General features: G+C 52.7%; 1 protein-coding gene across 2 annotated transcripts in view; it reads left to right on the plus strand.

Moving 5' to 3' along the window:
• DRC3 (dynein regulatory complex subunit 3) overlaps nt 1-20,985 on the plus strand; it is a 33,412-nt gene extending 12,427 nt beyond the window's left edge. The window contains exons 4-12 of one of the 2 annotated variants that reach the window (XM_087825780.1): nt 2,769-2,919; nt 4,842-4,957; nt 5,541-5,653; nt 7,077-7,251; nt 11,193-11,324; nt 13,033-13,103; nt 14,545-14,668; nt 20,238-20,369; nt 20,872-20,985. In XM_087825780.1, the coding sequence (XP_087681906.1) occupies nt 2,769-2,919; nt 4,842-4,957; nt 5,541-5,653; nt 7,077-7,251; nt 11,193-11,324; nt 13,033-13,103; nt 14,545-14,668; nt 20,238-20,369; nt 20,872-20,985 (1,128 nt within the window). Of the gene's footprint in view, nt 1-2,768; nt 2,920-4,841; nt 4,958-5,540; nt 5,654-7,072; nt 7,252-11,192; nt 11,325-13,032; nt 13,104-14,544; nt 14,669-20,237; nt 20,370-20,871 lie in introns of both variants that reach the window. The other variant, XM_016196494.2, reaches the window with a different exon arrangement.
• Nucleotides 20,986-21,322: the final 337 nt, after the last annotated feature.

Raw genomic sequence — 21,322 nt, forward strand, 5'->3', positions numbered from 1 at the left:
GTTTGCTGCATTGACTGACTCTTCCCTTCACAAAGAATTTCTCTGTAGCATGAAATGCTATCTGATAGCATTTTGCCCACAGCAGAACTTCTTTCAAAACTGGAGTCAGTCCTCTCAAACCCTGATACTGCTATCAGCCAAGTTTATGTGATGTTCTAAATCCTTTGTTATCATTTGTACAATCTCCACAGCATCTTCACCAAGAGTAGATTCCATCTCAAGAAACCATCTTCTTTGCTCATCCACAAGAAGCAACTCCTTTAAATAAGTCCGTTAAAGTTTTATCATGAGATGGCAGCAATTCAGCCACGTCTTCAGGCTCCACTTCTAATTCTCGTCCTCTTGCTGTTTCCACCACATGTGCAGTTACTTCCTCCACTGAAGTCTTGAACCCCTCAGAGTCATCCATGAGGGCTGGGATCACCTCCCAAACTCCTGCTAAGTTGATAATTTTGGCGTCTTCCCATGCATCACAAATGTTCTTAATGCATCTAGAATGGTGAGTCCTTTCCAAAGGTCTCCAAAGGTTTTCACTTTGTCCAGGTTTATCAGAGGAATCACCATCTATGGCAGCTATAGCTTTACAAAATGTATTTCTTAAATAATAAGGCTTGAAAGTCAAAATTACTTCCTGATCCAAGGGCTGAGTGCTGTGTTAGCAGTCATGGAAACAACACTAATCTCATGGTACATCTCCATGAGAGCTCTTGGGGGACCAGGTGCCTTGTCAGTGAGCAATAATATTTTGAAAGGAGTCTTTTTTTCTGAGCAGTAGGTCTCAACAGTGGGCTTAAAAGATTCAGTAAACCATGTTGTAAACAGATGTGCTGTCATCTAGGCTTTGTTGTTCCATTACAGGCAGAGTAGGTTTAGCATAATTCTTAAGGGCCCTAGGATTTTTGGAATGGAAAACGAGCACTGGCTTCAACTTAAAGTCACCAGCTGCATTAGCCCCTAACTAGAGAGTCAGCCTGTCCCTTGAAGCCAGGCACTGACTTCTCTCTGGTTATGAAAGTCCTAGATGGCATCTTCTTCCAATATAAGGCTTCTTTGTCTACATTGGAATATGTTGTTGAGTGCAGCCACCTTCATTAATCATCTTAGCTAGATCTTCTGGATAACCTGGCACATCTTCTACATGAGCACTTGCTGCTCAGCTTGCCCTTCTATGTTATGGAGATGGCTTCTTTCTTCAAACCTCGTGAACTGACCTCTGCTAGCTTCCAACTTTCCTTCTGCAGCTTCCTCACCTCTCAGCCTTAATAGGATTGAAGAGAGTAAAAACTTTGCTCTGGATTAGGCTTTGGCTTAAGGGAATGTTGCGGCTGGTTTGATCTTCTATTCAGACCACCAAAACTTTCTCCGTATCAGCAATAAGGCTGTTTCGCTTTCATATCATTCATGTGTTCACTGGAGCAGCACTTTTAATTTCCCTCAAGAACGTTTCCTTTGCCTTCCTCACTAAGCTAATCATTTCTAACTTTTGATTTAAAGTGAGACTTTCTGCCCAGCCAGGCGTGGCTCAGCAGTTGAGAGTCTACCTTGGATCCAGGCAATCAGGGGTTTGATTCCCAGTCAGGGCACATGCCCGGGTTGTGGGCTAGACAGCTGATCAATAACTCTCTCATCATTGATGTTTCTCTCTCTCTCTCCCTCTCCTTTCCTCTCTCTGAAATCAATAAAGATATATTTAAAAAAAAATAAAGTGAGACTTTCTTTCACTTGAACACTAAGAGGTGATTACAGGGTTATTAATTGGCCTAATTTCAGTATTGTTGTGTCTCAGGGAATAGGGAGGCCCTAGGAGAGGGAGAGAGATGGGGAATGGCCAGTTGGTGGAACAGTGAGAACAGACACCTCCTTCATCTATTAAGGTCACTGTATTATGTGTGTGGTTTGTGGCACCCCAGAGCAATTACAATAGTAACAGTAAAGATCACTGGTTATAGACCATCATAGCAAATATAACAACAACAACAACAATAATAGTAATAAAATTTGAAATATTGTGAGAATTACCAAAATGTGACACAGAGACACAAAGTGAGCAAATGCTGCTGGGAAAATGGTGCCAATAGACTTGCAGGGTTGCCACAAACTTTCAATTTGTGAAAAATGCAATATCTGCAAAGTACAATAAAGCATAGCGCAATGAAATGAGGTGCCTGTACTATGTGGTTGACTTTTCCCCATTTTAATAAAAATAGAGTATAGGAAAAATAAACAGCAGTGGAATGTTCCACCAGCTGTTACCCAGTTAATTCAAGTTTAACTATAAATTGGGTTCCATGTAATTTAAGAGATTTGGGTCTTTCCCACAGGGCTTTACAATCTAAGAAGGCACACCTCTTCTGAGTGACCAATAATAATGATAACACTATTACCCTTTGTTGAGTAGGTGTCAGACACTCTTCTACATGCATTTCATAGCTTATATTTCATTTCATCCTTACAACACATATAACACATAACATCCTCACACCCATTTTACAGATGAGGAAATTGTGGCTCACAGATATTAGGTAACTTTTCCCATAACTAGCATTTGGACCCAGGTCTGCTGATTTTTTGGAAAGCCCAGGCCTGGCCGAAGGCCTCGGTTCTGCTGTTCAGCCTGGAGCCCTAGCGTCTCCTCGTCTGTCACCACGCAGTGCCAGAGTGTGTGGCCAGGCTGCAGACTGTGGCGGAGTGCCACAGAGAGAGACCGCCGGGGGTGTTTCAGCTCTGCGGCAGCCAAGAAAATGGATCTTCTCCTCCCTTCTCCCCAGATCGTCTACCTGCGGCAGTTCAAGGACCTGCGAGCACTCAGCCTCTCTGGGAACCCCATTGCCGAGGCAGAGGATTACAAGATGTTCGTCTGGGCCTACCTTCCTGACCTCGTGTACCTGGACTCCCGGCGTATCGATGACAACATGGCAAGTGTCTCCCTCCCGGTCTCCCAGCTCCGCGAGACCGTCTTCAGGGCCCCTGGTTTCATGGAAAGGGACACTGATGCAGAGAGAAAGGGCAGCTCCTCGTCCCCACTCCTTTTACCTGGCTGCCGAGCGATTCCAGCAGTACCCTCTTGGTCAGCGTAGTGCTTGCTCAGGTGGCCAGGTTCTTTCCACGCACTGCCCCCCGGCCCCGCACAGCCATTCGGGGGTTTCTCCTGAGCTTTCACTTGGGGCCTGTTTTTTTGTTTCCTCATGTTGGCTGCCTCTCTGTAGTTGCTTCTGTGTGTTAGGCAGATCTGCTGTGCCTCTCAGTCTTGGTGTGGGGGCCTTATGTAGTAGGTGTCCTGTGGGACTCAGTGCCCCAGTCTCCCTGGCCACCTGAGCTGGCTGCTCCAGGAATGTTTCTTTGGTGGGTTATGTGAGCTTTCCTTTTGTAGTTGAGTCTTGATTGCTGTTGGCTTGTCCCTTGGTGGGGTTGACTCTTGGGCTGGCTGACTATGAGGGTTAACCCCGACCTCAGCGTACGGGCTGCTATGGGGGGCTGACCCCATGAAGTCGAATTCTTCCCAGCAGGGTATGGTGCCTGCCAAGATCTCTCTTTGGGTGTGCCACTTATGAAGCTAATTGAGTTGTGCTTTGATGTGGTCCGAATCCTACCACCAGGGTTGTTGGTTTTGGGGCCTCTTGGAGGGACTCTGGTGCAGATCAATGTCAGGTGCTGCCTGTGATTGGTTCTGAGCTACCTGTTTGGAGCTACAAAGGAATCCACAGTTTGTGGCTCCTCTACTGGATCCTGGTGTATGTGGGAGGATCCAAGCTTTGCACCAAGGTCAGCTTCCACCAGCACCAAGCCCGGGAGCTGGTCAGCAAAAGATCCAAGGCACCTCGAGATCCACCTCTGCTTGTTGGCTGCCTGTGAGGCTCAGTCGCAGGAAGAGCCTTGGGCCATACATGAGATGTGTGAGGTAGGTTCTCGGTGAGTCACTAGGTAGGGGAGAGTGGTGTTGTCTAGATTCAAACAGATTCAAACTTGGAACCAGTGCTGGAACTAAGGGCACTCAGCAAAAGTCTCTGGGTGTACCAAGGCTAGCTGCCACCCGCCAGGTGCCCGCTGACCTTTGTGGTAGGGCGGGGCCTCGGAGTCATCAGGGTGGGGCCAGCAGAGTTCATCAGGCCCGAAGAGACCAAGATTTGGCCATGTGAAGGGAGGGCTCTGCACAGAAACAGTGGTGCTGGTGGTGCCTGCGAGGGAAAGGTCACCCCTCCCTAGAGCCACACAGCTCAGTCTCTCCCTCCTCGAGAGCCTGCACCGAGTGTCTGCAAGCACCGAGGGCCCAAGCTGGCCACAGCCAGCTGACTCCTCTGCAGGACGCACGCTCTGCAGTGCGGGGCCACTGGCAGTCAAGGGGATGCGGCTAGTGGATCTCCTGTGGGGAGCAGCACCTGTCCAGTGTGGCAGGGGTGGTTGAGGGGGTGTCTTTGGTTAGGGGCCATGGGTTTAGGCCACCTGCTCTCAGGTGTCTTTGGTTGAGGGGGGTTAGGCCACCTGCTCTCAGGTGTCTTTGGTTAGGGGGGTGGGTTTAGACCATCTGCTCTCAAGTGTCTTTGGTTGGGGGGGTGGGTTTAGACCACCTGCTCCTAGGTACCTTAGGTTTGGGAGGGGTAGGGTCTTGTGACTTATCAGCTAGCTGTTAATTGCTCAGCTCTTCTGGCCGTTTGTTCATACATTCGCCTCAGTTTCCTCATTCCACTTGCCAGAGAATTTTCCTAGGTTCTTACTAACCTGTCTCAGGGCCATGAGGCAATAAACCATTCTCATTCACACCCCTGCGCACACTTGGGACACCTCAGGATGGCAGAGGCCAAGGTCGCTCTGGTAACAGTGCCGCTCTGTTCCCCGTCAGAAAGGGCTGGCGGAGATTAAGCACCAGTACAGCATCGACGAGCTGAAGCACCGGGAGCACCTGATTCAGGCCCGGCTGGAGGAGGAGCGGGCCCGACGCGAGGAGCTGGAGGAACACAAGGTACACTCGGCCCGGGAGCCCCCTCCTCGCCCCCGCCCTGGCTCCAGGATGCTGGCCACAGGACATCAGTCAGGTTCAACAAAGGCCAGTGGGGCCCAGGCCCCCAAAAACCTGCCCTCTGATTGGAAACAGATGTTGTGCAGCAACGGCCTAGCTCTGATGAAGTGTGTGAAGCGTGCTCCATCACAGGCCTGTGCCCTGTCCCTGCCTTGCTCTGCCCACCACCTGCCCCCGGCCCAGCACCACCTCAATGCAAACCCCACCCTCCTCCACGAGGCTGGGAGATGGTGCCAGGACCGTCTGCTGAGCAGGGCCTTTTCTTGAAACCCCTAGGCAGTTCCTCCGGGCAGTCAGGGAAGTTCACAACTGAGCCCCTCCCTCATTCTTCCCCACTGTCGCCACCCTCCCTCCAGCCAGAGCAAGCCATGTGCAGCTGGCAGTGTTTTGCCTCTGAACCTCCACAGGTGCCAGGCCCCAGCATGCCCTTTCCCCCTCAGAAGGCCCAGGGTCCAGCAACCCAGAGCCCGGGTGCAGGCCTGGGCAGCAAGTCAGGCCCTGATCCCGGCTGTGCTTCTGACCACAGGCTGCGTTCGTGGAGTACCTGAACGGCTCCTTCCTGTTTGACAGCATGTATGCCGAGGACGTGGAGGGCAACAAGCTGGCCTACCTGCACGGTGTCGGCGAGCTCCTCGATGCATATCCTCTCAAGTTCACAGCTGCCTCCGCTGGCAGAGCCTGGGCCCTGTGACACCAGCCTACCTGGGGCAAGTCCCTTCCCACTCTGGGCTCCATTTCCCAAGCTCTCTTTGAGACCCTGGGAGGTAAAACATCCACTTCAGAGCAATGCACCCAAGAGGCAATGCAGAGCCAGGCCAGCTGAGCAGCCCGGGAATGCTGTCTGGGTTTTGGGGACACTGAAGGTCTGCTCAGCATGGCCCAGGCCTGTGTGCCTGACAGGCTAGGTGGTCAGATGAAAATTGGACTGAAGTGTGCTTCAGGGCACCAGTCCTCCATAGCCGTGTTCACTGGTCCCTGCTGTGTGCTTTGCACACAGTATTTATAATTTTCTCAACCACCCCACTAAATGGGTGCCGCTATATAATCACACTTTATAGCTGGGGAGGCTCACCTTGGAGAGGCTGGCTTGTCCAGGGTCACACAGTTATGCTGGGATTCAAACCCTGCTCTGTGGAACTAAAAGCCTGAACTCTTTCCCCAGTTGGCCGGAGCCCACAGGTTGTGGCCAGCACTTGTCATTAAAGCCATGACTGGGATGGTCAATCAGTCAGCTTACACTCTAAGCTGAGGGACTCCAGATGGAATTGAGGGGTTCCTGCCTGAGAGTGCTGAGACAAAGCACCGGGTCACAGTGTGGGTTGTGGAACTACCACATCTGAATAGGAAAAAGCTCACTTTTAAAAACCCAACATTCTGAAAAGAGTGGGGCGGGGGACAGTCAGGTGTGGGGCTGAGCAGGTGGGAAGAGTAGGGCTCTGGGTGGAACAGACAGGCTCCCTCCGGGCTCTGCCACCTGCCTGCTGGATGACCTGGGCTTGCATCCAGGCTGTAGCACCTGCCAGACCTCAGGTCCTCCCAAGGACTCCATACAGTGAACTCTGCTGTGCCCTCATATGCTGGTGAGGAACCCAAGGCCCAGAGACGGAAAGGAGCTTGCCAGGGTGAAGCACAGCAGAACCTGGACTTGAACCTGGATCTCCCTGCTTCCAGCCCGTGGTCCCCCTACCTCCGCAATTTCCCTCAGTGCACCTGCAGCACCTGAAGACAGGCCCTCAACAAAGGTGCCCTCTAGACAACACAAGAGAGACAAAAACACACGTCAAGTCGGGCTGGCTCCCCTGGACACCCAGCCCCCCTCTGGCCCCTCCAGGTCCCCCAGGAGTCTGTTCTGGGGGCCTGTCTTAGCAGGTCTCCCCTCTGCTCTGTAGTCTCCTCCTGTGGCCCCTGCCTCCTTCCCTCACATAGGTCGTGTCCCTGGATCCCTCAGGCTGAGGGTGTAGGTGCCTCTTATCCTCTAGAGTTCAATTGCCTGCTCTGCGAGGAACCCATCACTACCACCCAGGGCACCCGAGAGCCTCAAGCTTCCTTAACAGCCACTAACCTACAAGGACAAATTTGTCATCATCTGCCTGAACATTTTCGAGTATGGACTGAAGCAGCAGGAAAAGCGGAAAGCGGAGCTTCACACCTTCAAGGAATGTGTCCACGAGGCTATCCAGGAAAACCAGGAGCAGGGCAAACAGAGGATTGCCAAGTTTGAGGAGAAGCACTTGCTGGTAGGCCCTGCCCTCCTCAGCCCTCTCTGCCTCCTGCCCCACCAGAGGGGCTGCAGCCCTGTCCCTTTGTCTACTCCTGAGGCCCATGGTGAGGCCTGTGGTCCTTGTCCCTGTTGGCCAGAGCTCACACAGCTCAGGGGCTGAACCAAGGTTCTGCCCTCCACAGGCACCACCAGCCACAGCTCCTCCACCTAACACAGCTGAGCTGAGCGTGGAGCCTGTGGGTCTCCTCCACCTAACACATCCCTGGGGGTCAAGGCAATGTCCTCATCACTATTGAATGGTGTCACTATTACCATTACGGTGGTGACTACTACTTCTCTTTCATTCACTCATTCATCTAGCAGACATGCCTGGGCCCCGCTCTGCCCAGTGCTGGGAGCCAGAGCCATGCTGGATGTGGCTCCTGCCCTCAGAGAGCTCCCATCTGCTGAGGGGTGCAGACCCAGGCCCTCCCTCCTCCAGAAAGGTCAGCTCTAGTCTGGAGGGAAGCCGGGAAGCCTTGGGGGTTTCCAGGGGCACCTTGACTCAGACTGAGGCTTATGGGACAAAGAAGAGGTATCCAGGGATGGTGGAGGAAGAAAAGTGTTTCACCCAGGGAGGGACCCCAAGCAGAGACCCGGGCATGCAGGACCAGCCCGCCCCGGGCCACTCAGCCAAGCCAAGCAGAGGCCACGTGTCCTTGGTGGGGATTGTTTCTTCAGTTAGCATTACTTTTAAAGACCAATTCCTAGCCTGCTTTAAGTCATAGACCTGCTGAGACTCTAGGAAGGCCTGGGCCTTCATTCCCTCGAACACCTGTTCGCACACACCAAGTATGTGAGCACTCGCCGCTCCGGGGGCCCGAGGAGCCACGCGACCACTCCCGCTCGAGGACTGTCCCAGTAGAGCAGACTCGCCCGGCCAGGCCAGGCGCGCTGAGGTGATGGGGCTGGCCACAGGCTCCAGTGCGCTTCGCGCCCTCCCACGCCCGCCGCTCCCACCCCTGCCTCAGCCTCGCCAGCGGACCGCGAGGCAGGGCGGGGGCCGCCAGAGGGGCACAATCGGCTCACATCAGTATTTTGTTTGGTCTGCAGAGGGTTTTAAAACATTTTGAATATCCTGCTGACATTAAAAATAGGAGGATTTCACAGAAAGGCTGTGATTGCCCGCTTCCCTGGAGGCAGTTGTCATCAGGACCAGAGCGGCAGTTGTCCCCTCTGGACAGGCTGAATCTCCCGGTCCCCAGGCCCTGCCCGGAACATGCTCCCTGACATTTCTTATCTGATCCCTGTAGCCATCCTCCCACCCCCCCATTAGACTGTGGTACCCAGTGGGGGGCTGCTCAGGTGGAGCCCTCCTGAAGCCCCAGGCCGGGGCCCGGCCCCCTTGTCAACAGATCCCCCTGGAGAAGCAGACCTTGAGCCAGGCTGTGCCGATGCCACCCTCCCGCTGCACCAAGTCCCACTTCCTAGCGTGCTGTTCCTCAGCTCAGCCCTCAGAGCAGGCTAGCTCCCTCTGCTCCAGGCACTGGTCTGAGTGGTGGCACCCTCACTGGCTGCCTCAGATAAGCTAACCTGAGCACTCCTTTCCTAGAGCCTGGAGCAGAGCTGCTCGTCCAGCCTACACGGCAAAGTTCACGGGGACCTGACAACACACAGTGCCTCCCAGGGATGCACCTGGCACTGGTGTTTTTCAGCACTCCCGGGTGCCTCCAGTGCTTGGCCAAGTTGAGCCCACTGTCTTGGAAGCTCACAGACTCCACAGGCCTAAGGCCCCAGTTCACTCCCTTCAGAGGCCACTCCTGTGAGCTTGTCCTGCACTCCTCCCCCTGCCCGCACTAGACAGGGCTGCCCAGCAGAGGGGCTACTCAGGTGGATCCCTCACTGGTGACCCTCTCCTGGCCTCCATTTCCTCATTAGCGAAACGGAGACAACCACCCCACAGAACCTCAATGGGGACCAGTGAGGTGGAACAGAGCCGTACATGACAGACAGTCTATGTGTAGCCATAGTCTCTCTATAGTGGCTAGGCGGTGACTGGCAATGGATAGGTAACGCAAGCATAGCACAGGCACCGGATGAAAAATGTGCAGGGAAGTACAGTCAGCCTGTTTTCAACCTGCGTGTGTACGTGTGTGCCATTTGTGTGTGTGCCATGTGCACGCCTGTGCTTGCTACGTGCATGTGTGTGCATGTGTGTGCACGTCATTTGTTTGTGCCATGCGCACGTCTGTGTGTATGTGTTCATGTGTGTGCTCTCTGTGTGCGTGTGCATGCATGTGTGTGCATGTACATATGTGTGTGATGAAAATGTAGCATGCACTGTTCTACACTTTGCTATTTTATCTGTGCAGCTTAGAGAGCCTTCTAAAACTTGAGTTGCTTTATGTTTTTAATAGTTATAAAATATTTCATTGCGTGCATGAGCCACAATTTATTAAGCCAGTCCCTGTTGATGTACAATTAGGTTTTTCCTAATCTCTTGCTCTTTCAAACAGTATTGTCATGAATAACTTGGTGGAAGTGTGATCTTTAGGATGAAGTCCTGGAGATGGCCTATGCATTGCTCCTCTTACTAGTTATTGCCCAGCTGCACCCTACAAAGGCTGCACCTTCTGCAGCCCGCCTACTCCCGTGCCAGGCCGGAGTTGGCAAGCGCATCGTTGCTAATCTGTTCCCCTTGGATTGTATGTTTATTTTCTTTTAAGTGGAAGTGAACATCACATCTTCTGCAAACATTTGTATTTCTTATTTGTGAACTATTCTCATAATACTATGCCCAGTTTTCTATACGGTGTCTCTCTCAATTTCTACCTTTCCTTTTTAAAAAGTATTACTTTGTAGGAGCACTCTATAGATTAAGAAATTAGCCCTGTGTCAGTGAAATAAGTTACCAGCGTTTTCCTAGCTTGTCTATCTTATCATTTTTGTATATGGTGCATTTACATTCAGAATATTTAAATCTTTTATGTGATAGACTTTACCAATCTTTTCTCCTGTTTATACTTAGAAAGGACTTCTCCACTCTGAGATTACTTATTTAAAATCCTCCATTTTTTCTAGTACATTTAAATCTTTGCTCTGTCAGGAATTTCTTTTCATGGAAGGCTCGAGATAGGAATTGAACCTGATTAATTTCTCCAGATGGAGTAGCCATTATTATAAAGGTCATTCACCCCCAAATCACCGGTTACTCTTCCTTCACAACTAATACTAAATATCAACAGAAACAAGTTGACATAGTTCCTGGTGGCCAAGTTTCCAGGCCTTTTGTTAGTGAGCGGCTGGTGTTCAGTACTGTGCTCGGACCCAGGGTGCCCTCCGGCCCACGAGCACCTCCCTTTCCCATGGTCTACTCAGTTTGCTACATACTAGCCTCTACTTGCTCGCTGGAGTTCTGTGTGGGTCTGACTGGTTTCCTCAGACTGGACCTGTCTTTATGTTTCCCAAGTCTCTCCCTACCTGTCTGCTGTAGCCTTTTACTGGAGTCTTCATTAGCCGAGCCCCCAATGTGAGCCAAGACCTCACGTACCCTGCCTGACCCCCGGGACTTGTGAAGCACAGGTTCTCTCCCCCTTTACGTGAGGAAACTGAAGCTTAGAGAATGGAAAGGACTCATTCAAGGTCATACTGCTAATAAGTGACTGGAGAGGACTCAAATTCAGTCCACCTGGCTCTGAAGCCATTGCTCCTACCAGCCAGCCCAGCCACCTGTGACAAGAACCCGAGCTGGTGAGGGTGAAGCACTTGCCAGCCAGTGCTAGCATCTGCTCCAACCGCCTCGAGGCCTGGAGAGGGCAACCAGCTTCTACACGGGCACAGAGCTGGCAGGCGGCACAGCTGCCTCCTGAGCTTGAGCAGCCCAAACCCAGAGCCCAGCTCTTACCCACAATACCCAACTGCTGTCTGTCATTAATTACACGTGGCTGTAGCTCCTAAAGCACAGGCTCCTGTTTCCAGAGCCTGAGCGCCATCCGAGAGGAGTCCGACCTGGCCAGCATGGAGGTGAAGATAGTGGAATACAGTGAGGACATCACTGAGCTGTCCAATGTGCTCATGACACTGGAGATGCAGCTGGTAGAGCAGCTGGAGGTGAGGCTGGGCCCTGCCACAGACGCGGGGGGGGGGGGCACCGACAGGCTCATCTGAAAGAACCTGGTGACGCAGCTGCAAACCCCCCTCCAGCTGGAGCCCCCCTGGCGCTCCGCCCCTAGAAGGTCGGCACAGCTGCATCAGACCTACGCTTCCTGCGCATCAGTCCTGTGTTTGCTTTTAATACATTTCAGTCACTTACATTGCAAGCGACTCTCCTGCAGCATAAGAGGCGAGCTCATTCCTTTGGAATGCCCCCCACCCACCCTGGAAGGGCCCAGAGCCTCGGCGGGGAGAGGGTTTTCATTAGACCCAAGGAGCTGACCGTGTGCTCCAAAAACAAGCTGGTCCCCCTTTCAGGGATGAAACAAAGGCTCCTCTGCATCTCAGCCTGCAATGCTGGTGATGCAAGGAGCCTGAAATTCAGCAGAAGTCATGGAAATGAAAAGTGCTGCTATGGAAAATTCCTTGGTGGCCTGCTGGTGTGTCCCCATGGCAGCTTGGGAGTCCGAAGGGCCATGATGAATCGAACCACATGCATGCTGCCATGGCTGGGCCAAGAGGTAGCCTCCGACCAATTCCTCACCTGTCAGGTGGCACATCAGACCCAGGAGATGTCCCCTCACATCGCAGAGTGGACGCTGCCGGCTGTGGGCTGCTCCAGCAGAAGGCAGCCCCTGAGCCTCAGGGAAGCTTAGGCAGCAGCTCCCAACATACCAGCACTCCCCGGACCTACGCACAGTCCAGCCAGCAGTATTATCATACTTGTGCACAGTGGTCAAAGGGCTGTAACTGCTGTCATGCTTTTTAGTGACCCTATTTTTATTCATTGCAACAGTGTTTACACACAGTTGGGGTATGTACCCTTGGCTCGGCCTGCAGACGGTCCCCAGGCTCACGTTAGACTCCCTGCACCCACTCCCTGCACCCCCAGCCCACTGTGCAGCCCTGGAGGCTGTGGTGGATTGGGGGCTTCCAGAGTCCCCTCAATCAACATGAAGTCCTGTGTGGGCCTGGGGTGCCTTGCTGAGCACTGGGTGCAGCAGTGCAGGGGTTCCCTCAGGGCATTGGTGGTCGGGGTACAGCCAGGATTACTGAGGGTTTCCTCTCTGCCAGGCACCTTGCAAAGCATTTTGTGTGAAGTGACCTATTTAAGCTTCACTACAACTCCATGAGACAGGTACCACAAAAGAAACCCATTTCATAGTTGAGGAAGTTGAGGCCCAGGGAGGTAAAATGATATTTCCAGAGTTACACACAGTGGTGGAGCCCGGATGCTGACCCAGGCAGTCTGGCTCTTACTCCCTGCCTATTTTCTGGAGGTGCTAGACTGGAGGATGCCACTGAGAGGCCCAAAGGAAGGAGAGTAGCTCTGTGTATGTGTGTGTGTGTGTGTTGGGGGGGGCTTAAGACCAGGACAGATGTTCCTGGCAGAGGGACTAGGCAAAGGCCTGGAGAAGGCATCACATTAAACATTCAAGGGTGGTGAGTGAATTGAAATGGCCAAGAGTGATGCTGTGGGATGGGACAGAGATCAGGAGGGAGAAGTAGAGTCAGTTCATCACCAAGAAGGCCAAGGTGGCTTGTCTTTATCCTGAAGGCCTGTGCTTAGAGGCAGTGCCAGCTAAGGCTGAGTTCTAAGGAGTGCCTTTTGCTCTGAGGCTTGGCCAGTCAAGTTCATGATAACTGTGCTCTTTACCATTTCTAGGAGACTATAAACATGTTTGAAAGGAACATCATCGACTTGGTAGGGCTCTTTATTGAAAACGTCCAAAGCCTATATCCTTTCCCCTGTGAACTTCCCTGGGGAGGCGCTACTGGGCCATAGTGTTATCCTGCAACAACACCGCTCCCCCTGCCTCCAGGGCCTCGGGACAAGGTGCCTGCATGTTTAACAAAAGGCAGGGAAGGGTGAAGCTCCATCACAAGCTGGACAGGATGCAAGGATCCCTTCCAGGTGACCACTCGTGGAGTCAAATGCCCGCCCCCTACTGCCCCCAGGGCCTAAACATGTCAGAGAGTAAAAAGCCAACACTTCCCTTTCTACCAGAAAGATCTGTCCCTCCATCAAGAGGAGCCTATTGAGTGGGAATCTCCACCTTTGAAATTAGAGGAATGCGAAACCTCCAGATTTTCACCAAGGAAAAAAGCTCACCTTCAAAGGATGGAGATTGGGCAACCACTTGGGGTGTTCAAAGAATGTCCCCTGGGTCTGAGGGAGTTTTCCCACCCTCAGAATAGTGGCAGCCTTGTCCCAGTAACCCCTGTAGGGTTGCTCGGGGGGGGGGGGGGCTTTGTTTGCAGTAGAAATCCTGGAAGGTTTGTTCTCAAATGAGTGACACTCAAAGGCAGACCACACCCCAGAGTCCCCCCACCTGCTCTCTGTGTTGCAGGTAGACAAGCCCAGGGGGTGGGATAGCCTCCAAGTTGAAGACTCACACATTATTCATAATAAGCTGGGCAGGTTAAATCTGTGGGTCAGAAGACAACATTTGGGGCATGACCAACCCTCTGCCACCTGAACTCAGAGCCCTGTCATGTGTGAGGCAAACTGCTGTGCTCCACCCCAGAAGTAATCCCTGGTCCTCCCTCCTGGACCCGTAGTCCCACAGGAAACACAAGTTACAGAGGCAGAAAGTGAGTGGCAGCTAACCTGAGACCAGGGCGGCAGCTTCCCTGAGGGAGGGCCCACCAGCGGGACCAGGTGGAGATGCGAGGAGAACATAGCAAGCAGAGGAGGCAGCCTATGCGAAGGTCCTGAGGAAGAGTCAGAGTTCTGGGTCCAAGAGGAGACGAGGCCACACCAGAGAGTGGGAAGCTCCTGGAGAGCTGTGAGCACAGGAGGGATGGGTCCTGTCCACCTGCACCTTTGCAGCCACTCCTGCTGCTGTGGGAAGAAAGGGCTGGAGCAGGAGACCAGGTCTCAGTCTACTGACAAGTCAAGAGGTGGTGGGATGGAGAGAAGCAGACAAAGGAGGGACACTTGGGGAGCCCGGGACCAAGGGTCAGTGATAACCAGGTCTGTGTATGGGGCTGGGAGCATCAGGATGGCCCGGGGGTGAGGCGCACGTGGGTGTCGCAGTGGAGGCAGCGGTGCACTGGCCCCTCGGAGTGTGCCCTTCGGCCCTTAAGAGTCTGTTCTTATCTAGTGAAAATGACCAGCCCATGGGTCAGGGGCTTGGCACCCGCTCCACCCCTGGCCTTTGCTTAACTCTCGCACAATGGCTCAGTGCCGGGACCTGGAGAACCACCACCACGAGAAGCTCCTGGAGATCTCCATCAACACCCTTGAGAAGATGGTCAAGGGCGAGCTTGATGAGGACCTACCTGACGACGTTCGCGCGGTGAGTGAGGGGTGGCGCTGCTGTGTGGCGGAGGGTGGTGGGCTCGGTGGGTGCTGGGGCCAGCAGAGTCCAGCCCAGCTCTCTGGCTCCAATAAGCCTGAAAACCTCAGTTTCCTCATCTGCAAAAGGGAACAATAAGCCCCTTTGCAGGGTGGTGGGCAGATGAAACAGGCTAACGAATCACCGGGGTGGGGCTGAGTGCTGCTCAACGACAGAGGAGCTCATGATAATTGGGTGGTTTCAATTACCCCCAAACAGGTTGGTTTCTACAAGCTCATTTCTGTGGGGCTCCTGGCACTTTCTAGGAGAGGTGGCTACAAATAGAAGCTAAGGTGTGAAGCCAAAGGTCTTTTAACCCTGAGTCTCTCTGATGAGGAGCACTGCTGAGATGCAGGAACCAGCCCCAGCACCATTTCTGATCCAGCAGGACCCGGCTCCCTTTCCACCAGAGCAGCCAATGATGGATGGGCACAGACCACAGGGTCGGCCTGAGCCCTGGGCTCCAGGTCCCTCCCTTGGTTTCCCACGCTGAGACCACAGGGTCAGCCTGGCCCCCGGGTCACCCACGCTGGGGTTTGTACAAATGTGTGTTGTTTCTGTGGGAGGAGCCACAGACAATGCTGGAGGGGCCCAGGCCAGATACTTCCCTGTCCGGAGCCTTTCATTTGCTCACCACTCGTTCCAGTCCATTTCTCCGCTTCTCTCCACCTCCGTGTCATCACCAGGTTAAGCCCATGACCTCTGCAGACCCCTGGGCTCCTTGCTCTCCTGCAGGCTGCTCTCCACACAGAAGCAGAGATCCTCCAAACAGCCAAACCTCCGCATTCTGTGCTTCTGCACATCCTCTAAGAGCCTCCCTGACTCAGAGTGAGCTCTTCATCCTGGCCCTCCAGCCCCTATGCCTGCCTGCAGCCCAGCCACCTCCTCCCCTGCCCCAGCCCCTGAGCCCCTCCCGGGTCTCCAGGGCTTGCTCCTCTCAGGTGACATCCCACCTGGCAGACATGCTCTTCCCATGGGTTTCCATGTGTCTGGCTCATTCTTGTCATTCAGATCTCAGCTCAAATGTCAGCTCCTTGGAGAGGCCTTACCCCATCACCTTCCTGAAAAACCGTAGGCCATCGCAGACCTCATTTATCAACGTCAGAGTCGTCATCACAGCTCAAGCTAGCTCGCTTATGTTGCTTTGTTTATGTGACTACTCACGCTACATATAGGAAGGCGGAATGGCCTCTTCACCACTGTGCCCAGCCCCAGCTCTGGCAAGGTGCATGGCACAGCCAGGTGCCAGCAATTCCTCTCTCAGGTGCGGGCTAGGTCCTACAGACACCACGCCAGCTGCCCCTGGCTCCCTCAGTCTCTGTCTTGACCGAGACAGATGCCAGCACAGCAGCACAGAGGCAAGGCCACTGTGCCACCAGCCTCTCTTCCCTAAACACACATAAATGCTGCTGTTGTCCAGACACAGGGAGATGCCATCTTCCTTCAGCCCTGAAGTAAGGCTACCCCCAAGGGTCCCCTCTGGAACCCCCCAGACAGATGGACCATCAAGAGGTGGGTACAGCCCTGGCCAGTGGCTCAGTTAGTTGGAATGTCGTTCTATACACCCAAAGGTGAAAGGTTCGATTCCTGGTCAGGGCCACATCCCCAGGTTGTGGGTTCGATCCCCAGTCTGGGTGCACACAGTCACGATGTGTACGGGAGGCAACCAATCAATGTTTCTCTCTTTTTTATGTTGAAAATGTAATTTTACTAGATAATTCTTCATCTTACATAGGAGCAAATTCTGAAGAAACTCCAAAAGTTACGAGATTAAAAGTGGGGAAGTTCAGATGGGCTATAGGATCCATTACCTTGAAACTGCAAGAGACAGGGTTCCAACCCATAGGTTAACATGTACGTGTTAGGGCTGGCTCTCTCTCTCCTTCTCCCTTCCTCTCCCTAAAATCAATAAAAAACATATCCTCGGGTGAGGGTTAAAAAAACCCATAAGAAGTGAGTAGAGTCCCCTCATGACATGGCTCCCCCGTCTGTGATAGCCAGTGGGCACAGGGCTGAAACACGCTCCCTCTCTAATGACTGGGACACAGAGAAAGAAGCCCACAGGTCGCTGGCGGACAAGCAGGCGGCTGGCACTTCAGTGGCCAGCCCTCTCTCCTGCCTGGCTCTGCCTGGGGCTGTCTCACACCTGTCTCTGTGGTTCTAGGAGCACATGGCCCCTGCCCCTGGGCGGGCTGTGGGCAGTGGGCCGGCAACCAGAGCTCTGCGCACTGAGGCCTCACCCGGTCCAGGCTCTGCAGCTTATGCTCACACCCGTCTCCTTTCATCAGACGCCCCGCAGAGGCAGTGCCCGTATCATCCAGGGAACAGGTGGGAAAGCTGGACGACGGTCTCAGTGACATTCAGTAAACTGCCCAAGGTGATACCACTTGTGAGGACCAGAGTCTGGCTTCAGACTAGTCTGAGAGATGCAGAACCCAGCCCTGGACTGAGAGCTGGCACTGTGCCCCACTGCAGACTACAGGTGTCTGGGTTTGACTGTGGCCCTGGCACTAGGGCAACGGGGCTCTGCTCTGAGCTAAGGGACTCCCTGGGCTCCCTTGTAAAGCCCAGCAGTGGGCAGCCAGCTGGGCCACTGGACGCCTGTCCTCTGCAGGCAGTGGGAGCCCCTGTCCTTGTGGGCATGTGTGCACTTGCAGCTAAAGACATCGCCAGGACCTTACACTGTTGTTGTGTCTCTTTAGTGTCAAGCCATGCAGTGTGGCACATTGTTCTCAAGAGAAAAGCATGCCCTCACTGTAACTGTAGTAACAGCACAAGCAGCTGCCAGTTCCTGCGGCCCACAGGGCCTGCTGTCTTTCAATCTCCACATCAACCCAGGAATATCAGTACCACGACGATTCCCTTTTACAGATGAGGAAACTGAGGCACAGGGAGGAGAATAACCCACCTAAGACACGCAGTGTATAAGTGGTAGAGTTGGAATTGGAACACAGGCAGTTTGACTCAAAGCGTTTTAACAAAACGTCTACTGAGCCTGTAGCAAGATGGGGTTCAGATGAGGGAGCAGGGCCTTCGGTTGGAAAAATCTGGCCTCTAGTATGTAATTATCAAAGAGCATCTCATGATCAAAAGTTACACTGATGAGGTTCTCTCTTTAAAACTCTCATCCAGCCGAGTGACTGCGACCAGCTCATTCCATACTTAGAGCCAAATGTATATTTTAAAGTCCTTCACCACTTTGCAAGGAAAAGCAGACGACACATGTTGAAAGACAGAGCCTGGCGCTGGTGGTAAGGGGCCCTGAGTGGCACTTGGAAGGCACAGCTGCCCACACAACAGTCAGTGGGCAGTGAGCATGCTACTGCTTCCTGCCACCAGGGCTGAGGGCTCAGAGCCAGCCTGTGCTGCAACGAGCCACTGCCATTCTCGGAGGCAGCAGGAGGTCAGACAGGCTCCCTGGGCACTTATCCAGCTGCAAGGGCAGGCCTCAGAGAGGCTGCTAATTGAGTGGGTGTGACACAGGTGAGCAGTCCCTGGATAGGGTGGCTGTGACAAGATCCTGGCTCCCCCTTGGAAGAGGGGCTGGCAGTGTAGGTCGCTGCACCTTTGGCCAAGCAGGGACTGGTGGGGAGGATGTCTGCTCATTTCTCTGTGGCTAAGGGGGCTGCAGCATCGGTGAGTCCCCAAAATGGGTATGGCAGAATGATCTGATCCCAGGTGGACATGGGGCAACAAATCCTCAAGCCACTAGCATCTCGGTGGTCCTGGGGAGGGAACCAGCTGTGCCCTTCTCAAAAGTCATCCCCCCAAGAAGTCACTTTAAAAGAAATGGGTCTTTACAGCCACAAGGCCCACAGGACAGGGTGGGGCCACTCAGGAGCCAAGACGGCTGCTCCTCAAGGGTTCTGCACACCCTACCTCTACCTTAGGGCTTTTGACCAGCAGAAACGGGAGGGGAAGCTAGAATGTTCTACCCATAGAACTATTTTAAAGGCACACTAATGTAGCCACCATTCTAGGCAACCTGGAGTCCAGAAACAACTTGAAACTTACATTTTAAAATCATTTCTTTAAACCAGATTCCTTTCCTTTGTATTTTACAGTCACAGTTTTTCATAACCAATTCAAGCAGACTTCACTCCCACAGCTGCCTTCTATATATTCAAACTCTGGGGGGAACCATTTCTCTGCTTGGCCTCAGAGATCACTGTAACCCACTCTTTAAAATGGAGAATGAGGACCTGTCTGTGATGTGTCGACATGGCTGTGGCTGCTCTGAAGCGGCTGTACAACCCTGTGGCACACACTGCCTGAGGTCACAGGCAGGCAGGGTGGATGTATCTTTGAGCCTCCCCAAGAGCCTGGCCTGGGCCCTTCTATGCACAGAGGAAGGACTTAGTGACCTCTTGTCATCTCTCCTGTGTGACAGTGCCAGGTGCTCCCCAGAGGCCCCATGTCCCACACCAGCTAGTTTGGCTTTTCCATCTGGGATTCTGTGAAAAACCAGTATCCCATAAGATAGTAAGAGGTATTACTCTGAAAAGAATTCTGTGGCCAAATAAGTTGCAAAACTGAGAAAAAGTTAAAAAAATCCACAGGATTTTCCAGAGCTGTCCCTGGAAGAGGGCTCTTGGCACTGTGAAATTCAGAGGGACCTAGGGTGTGCAGACTTCCCAAAGGCATTTGACCGAAGAATGCTATTTTTTTATTTTTTTATTTTTTAGAAACATTAACATCTCAAGATTCCACAGAACATATTTTGGAGACTATTAACAGTTACTATACAAAAGAACAAACATGTCCACACCCATATGCAGGCCTCTCCTCAGTGCAGAGCACTCAGGCCAGGCGCTGTCCTGGCATCTCAAAGTGCCCCCTCCACGGGGGAAGCAGCCGCCTCTGAGGACTTCAGCTGCCGTCCCGCCCTGGGAAATGATTCCACTTGAGGGTCAACAGTGCCAGGCACACAGCAGCCACAGTGTGAACACATAGAGCCAGCCAGGTCTAATAGAGGGTGGCTGTTTTCAACAACTTTTTACAAGGTCAAGAATGCAAGCAAGCAGGAGACCCCACGTGTAGTATAAGGTTTGACCTGGTTAGCGTGGGCAGCAGTGGGGAAACAGTGTGGTGTGAGCGCCCATCTATTGGCAGGGCCTTCTGTCCTCAGAGCAGCCTCGAGCCCTCGGCCAGCCTCACACTTCCCACCTGGTCTGCAAGGGTCCAGGCAAGTCATACTTGAGGGTAACCAAGAGGGAACCATTCTGAAAGCCAAAGTCCTGAGTGAGGTTGCCTCCATCTAATCTGCCTTCTCCCTCGGATTGTAGTCAATGCCCTGGTTGACCCTTTCCCCATAGCACTCACCCCCTGCTCAGGGCTGGGAGGGCTGTCACCAGATGAGCTGTGAGAAAATTGCCCTGATACAAAGGTGAGCTCCCCACCGGGCACTGGCAGCCACCACTGGCACTGCCTCCACCAGCCAGGGGTGCTTGGGGCTCCTTTCCCTCCGCTCGCTGCTTTGTGTGCAGGGAATAAGGAGGTACAGTTACTCACTTGATATTTCGCTCACCAGCTTTTTGTGGACAAAGACACACTTGTGAATGCTGTGGGGGCCTCCCATGACGTCCACCTCCTCAAGATTGACAACCGAGAAGATGAGCTGGTGACCAGGGTCAACTCTTGGTGCACACATTTAGTGGACAAGGTGAGTAGATATAACCAGCAGGCTGCACCAACACCTCTAGCTACCAGCCAGGAAGAAACAAGGCCTCTCCCCTAGTACATACGTTTGCAAGAAGAAATGAAGAAAGTAGTAAAGTTAAGGACTGTAGAACTCTACACTAAAGATTTCCTGTTGGCCACTTAGATTCTAAAGCCCATATGCTTCATCATTTTTTTAACTCTCACCTCAAATACAGGGTGTCCCCCAAAATGCATCCACACTTTAACAGCTGATAGTGCAATTGATGCTTCTTTCTTTTCAGATTTAACTCATTGGAATTAATAATTATTCAAAGCGTGTTTACATTTTGGGGGGACACCCTGTACATAGATAGATGAGGCAGAACACAGGACACTGTGAAGTAAGTGAAAGACGTAACTATGCAAAGTTCAAAGAACTACTTTTCTTTCCCCCAAACAACTCAGTGAAAGACATTAACCAATTATCTGACCCAAGGAAACTGGGCTCTGGTCTCGTCCCTCAGATTCACAAGGATGAGATCATGAGAAACCGCAAGCGTGTGAAGGAGATCAATCAGTACGTCGACCACATGCAGAATGAGCTGGACAACCTTGACTATGGCGACATTACAGACTAGGGCTGTCGGCCCCAAGGCTTCCTTTAGAAAGCACAGCACTGGCCCTGGCAGGAGAGTGTCCACTTCCAACCTCGCAGGGGAGACTGACAGGATTTCTCAGCCCACAGCCCCTTTAATGCCATCCTTCCACCACCCTGCAAAAACTCCCAAATATAGAGAGAAATAAAGGACTTATATTGCCTTTCCTCCCTTCTTTAGAGAAGTAATCAGAATTTCACATTCACGTGTAAGCAGGAGCAGTTAGCCAGTCTACTGAGAGCAACTCCCGAGGGGCTGCCAGTGGGGTGGACTCTGGCCGTGCCCGGTGTCAGCTGTGTGGCATTTTCTCCACATGCCC

The sequence above is a fragment of the Miniopterus natalensis genome, chromosome 17 (assembly GCF_054644295.1).
Source record: "Miniopterus natalensis isolate mMinNat1 chromosome 17, mMinNat1.hap1, whole genome shotgun sequence".
Taxonomy (NCBI): Eukaryota; Metazoa; Chordata; class Mammalia; order Chiroptera; family Miniopteridae; genus Miniopterus; species Miniopterus natalensis.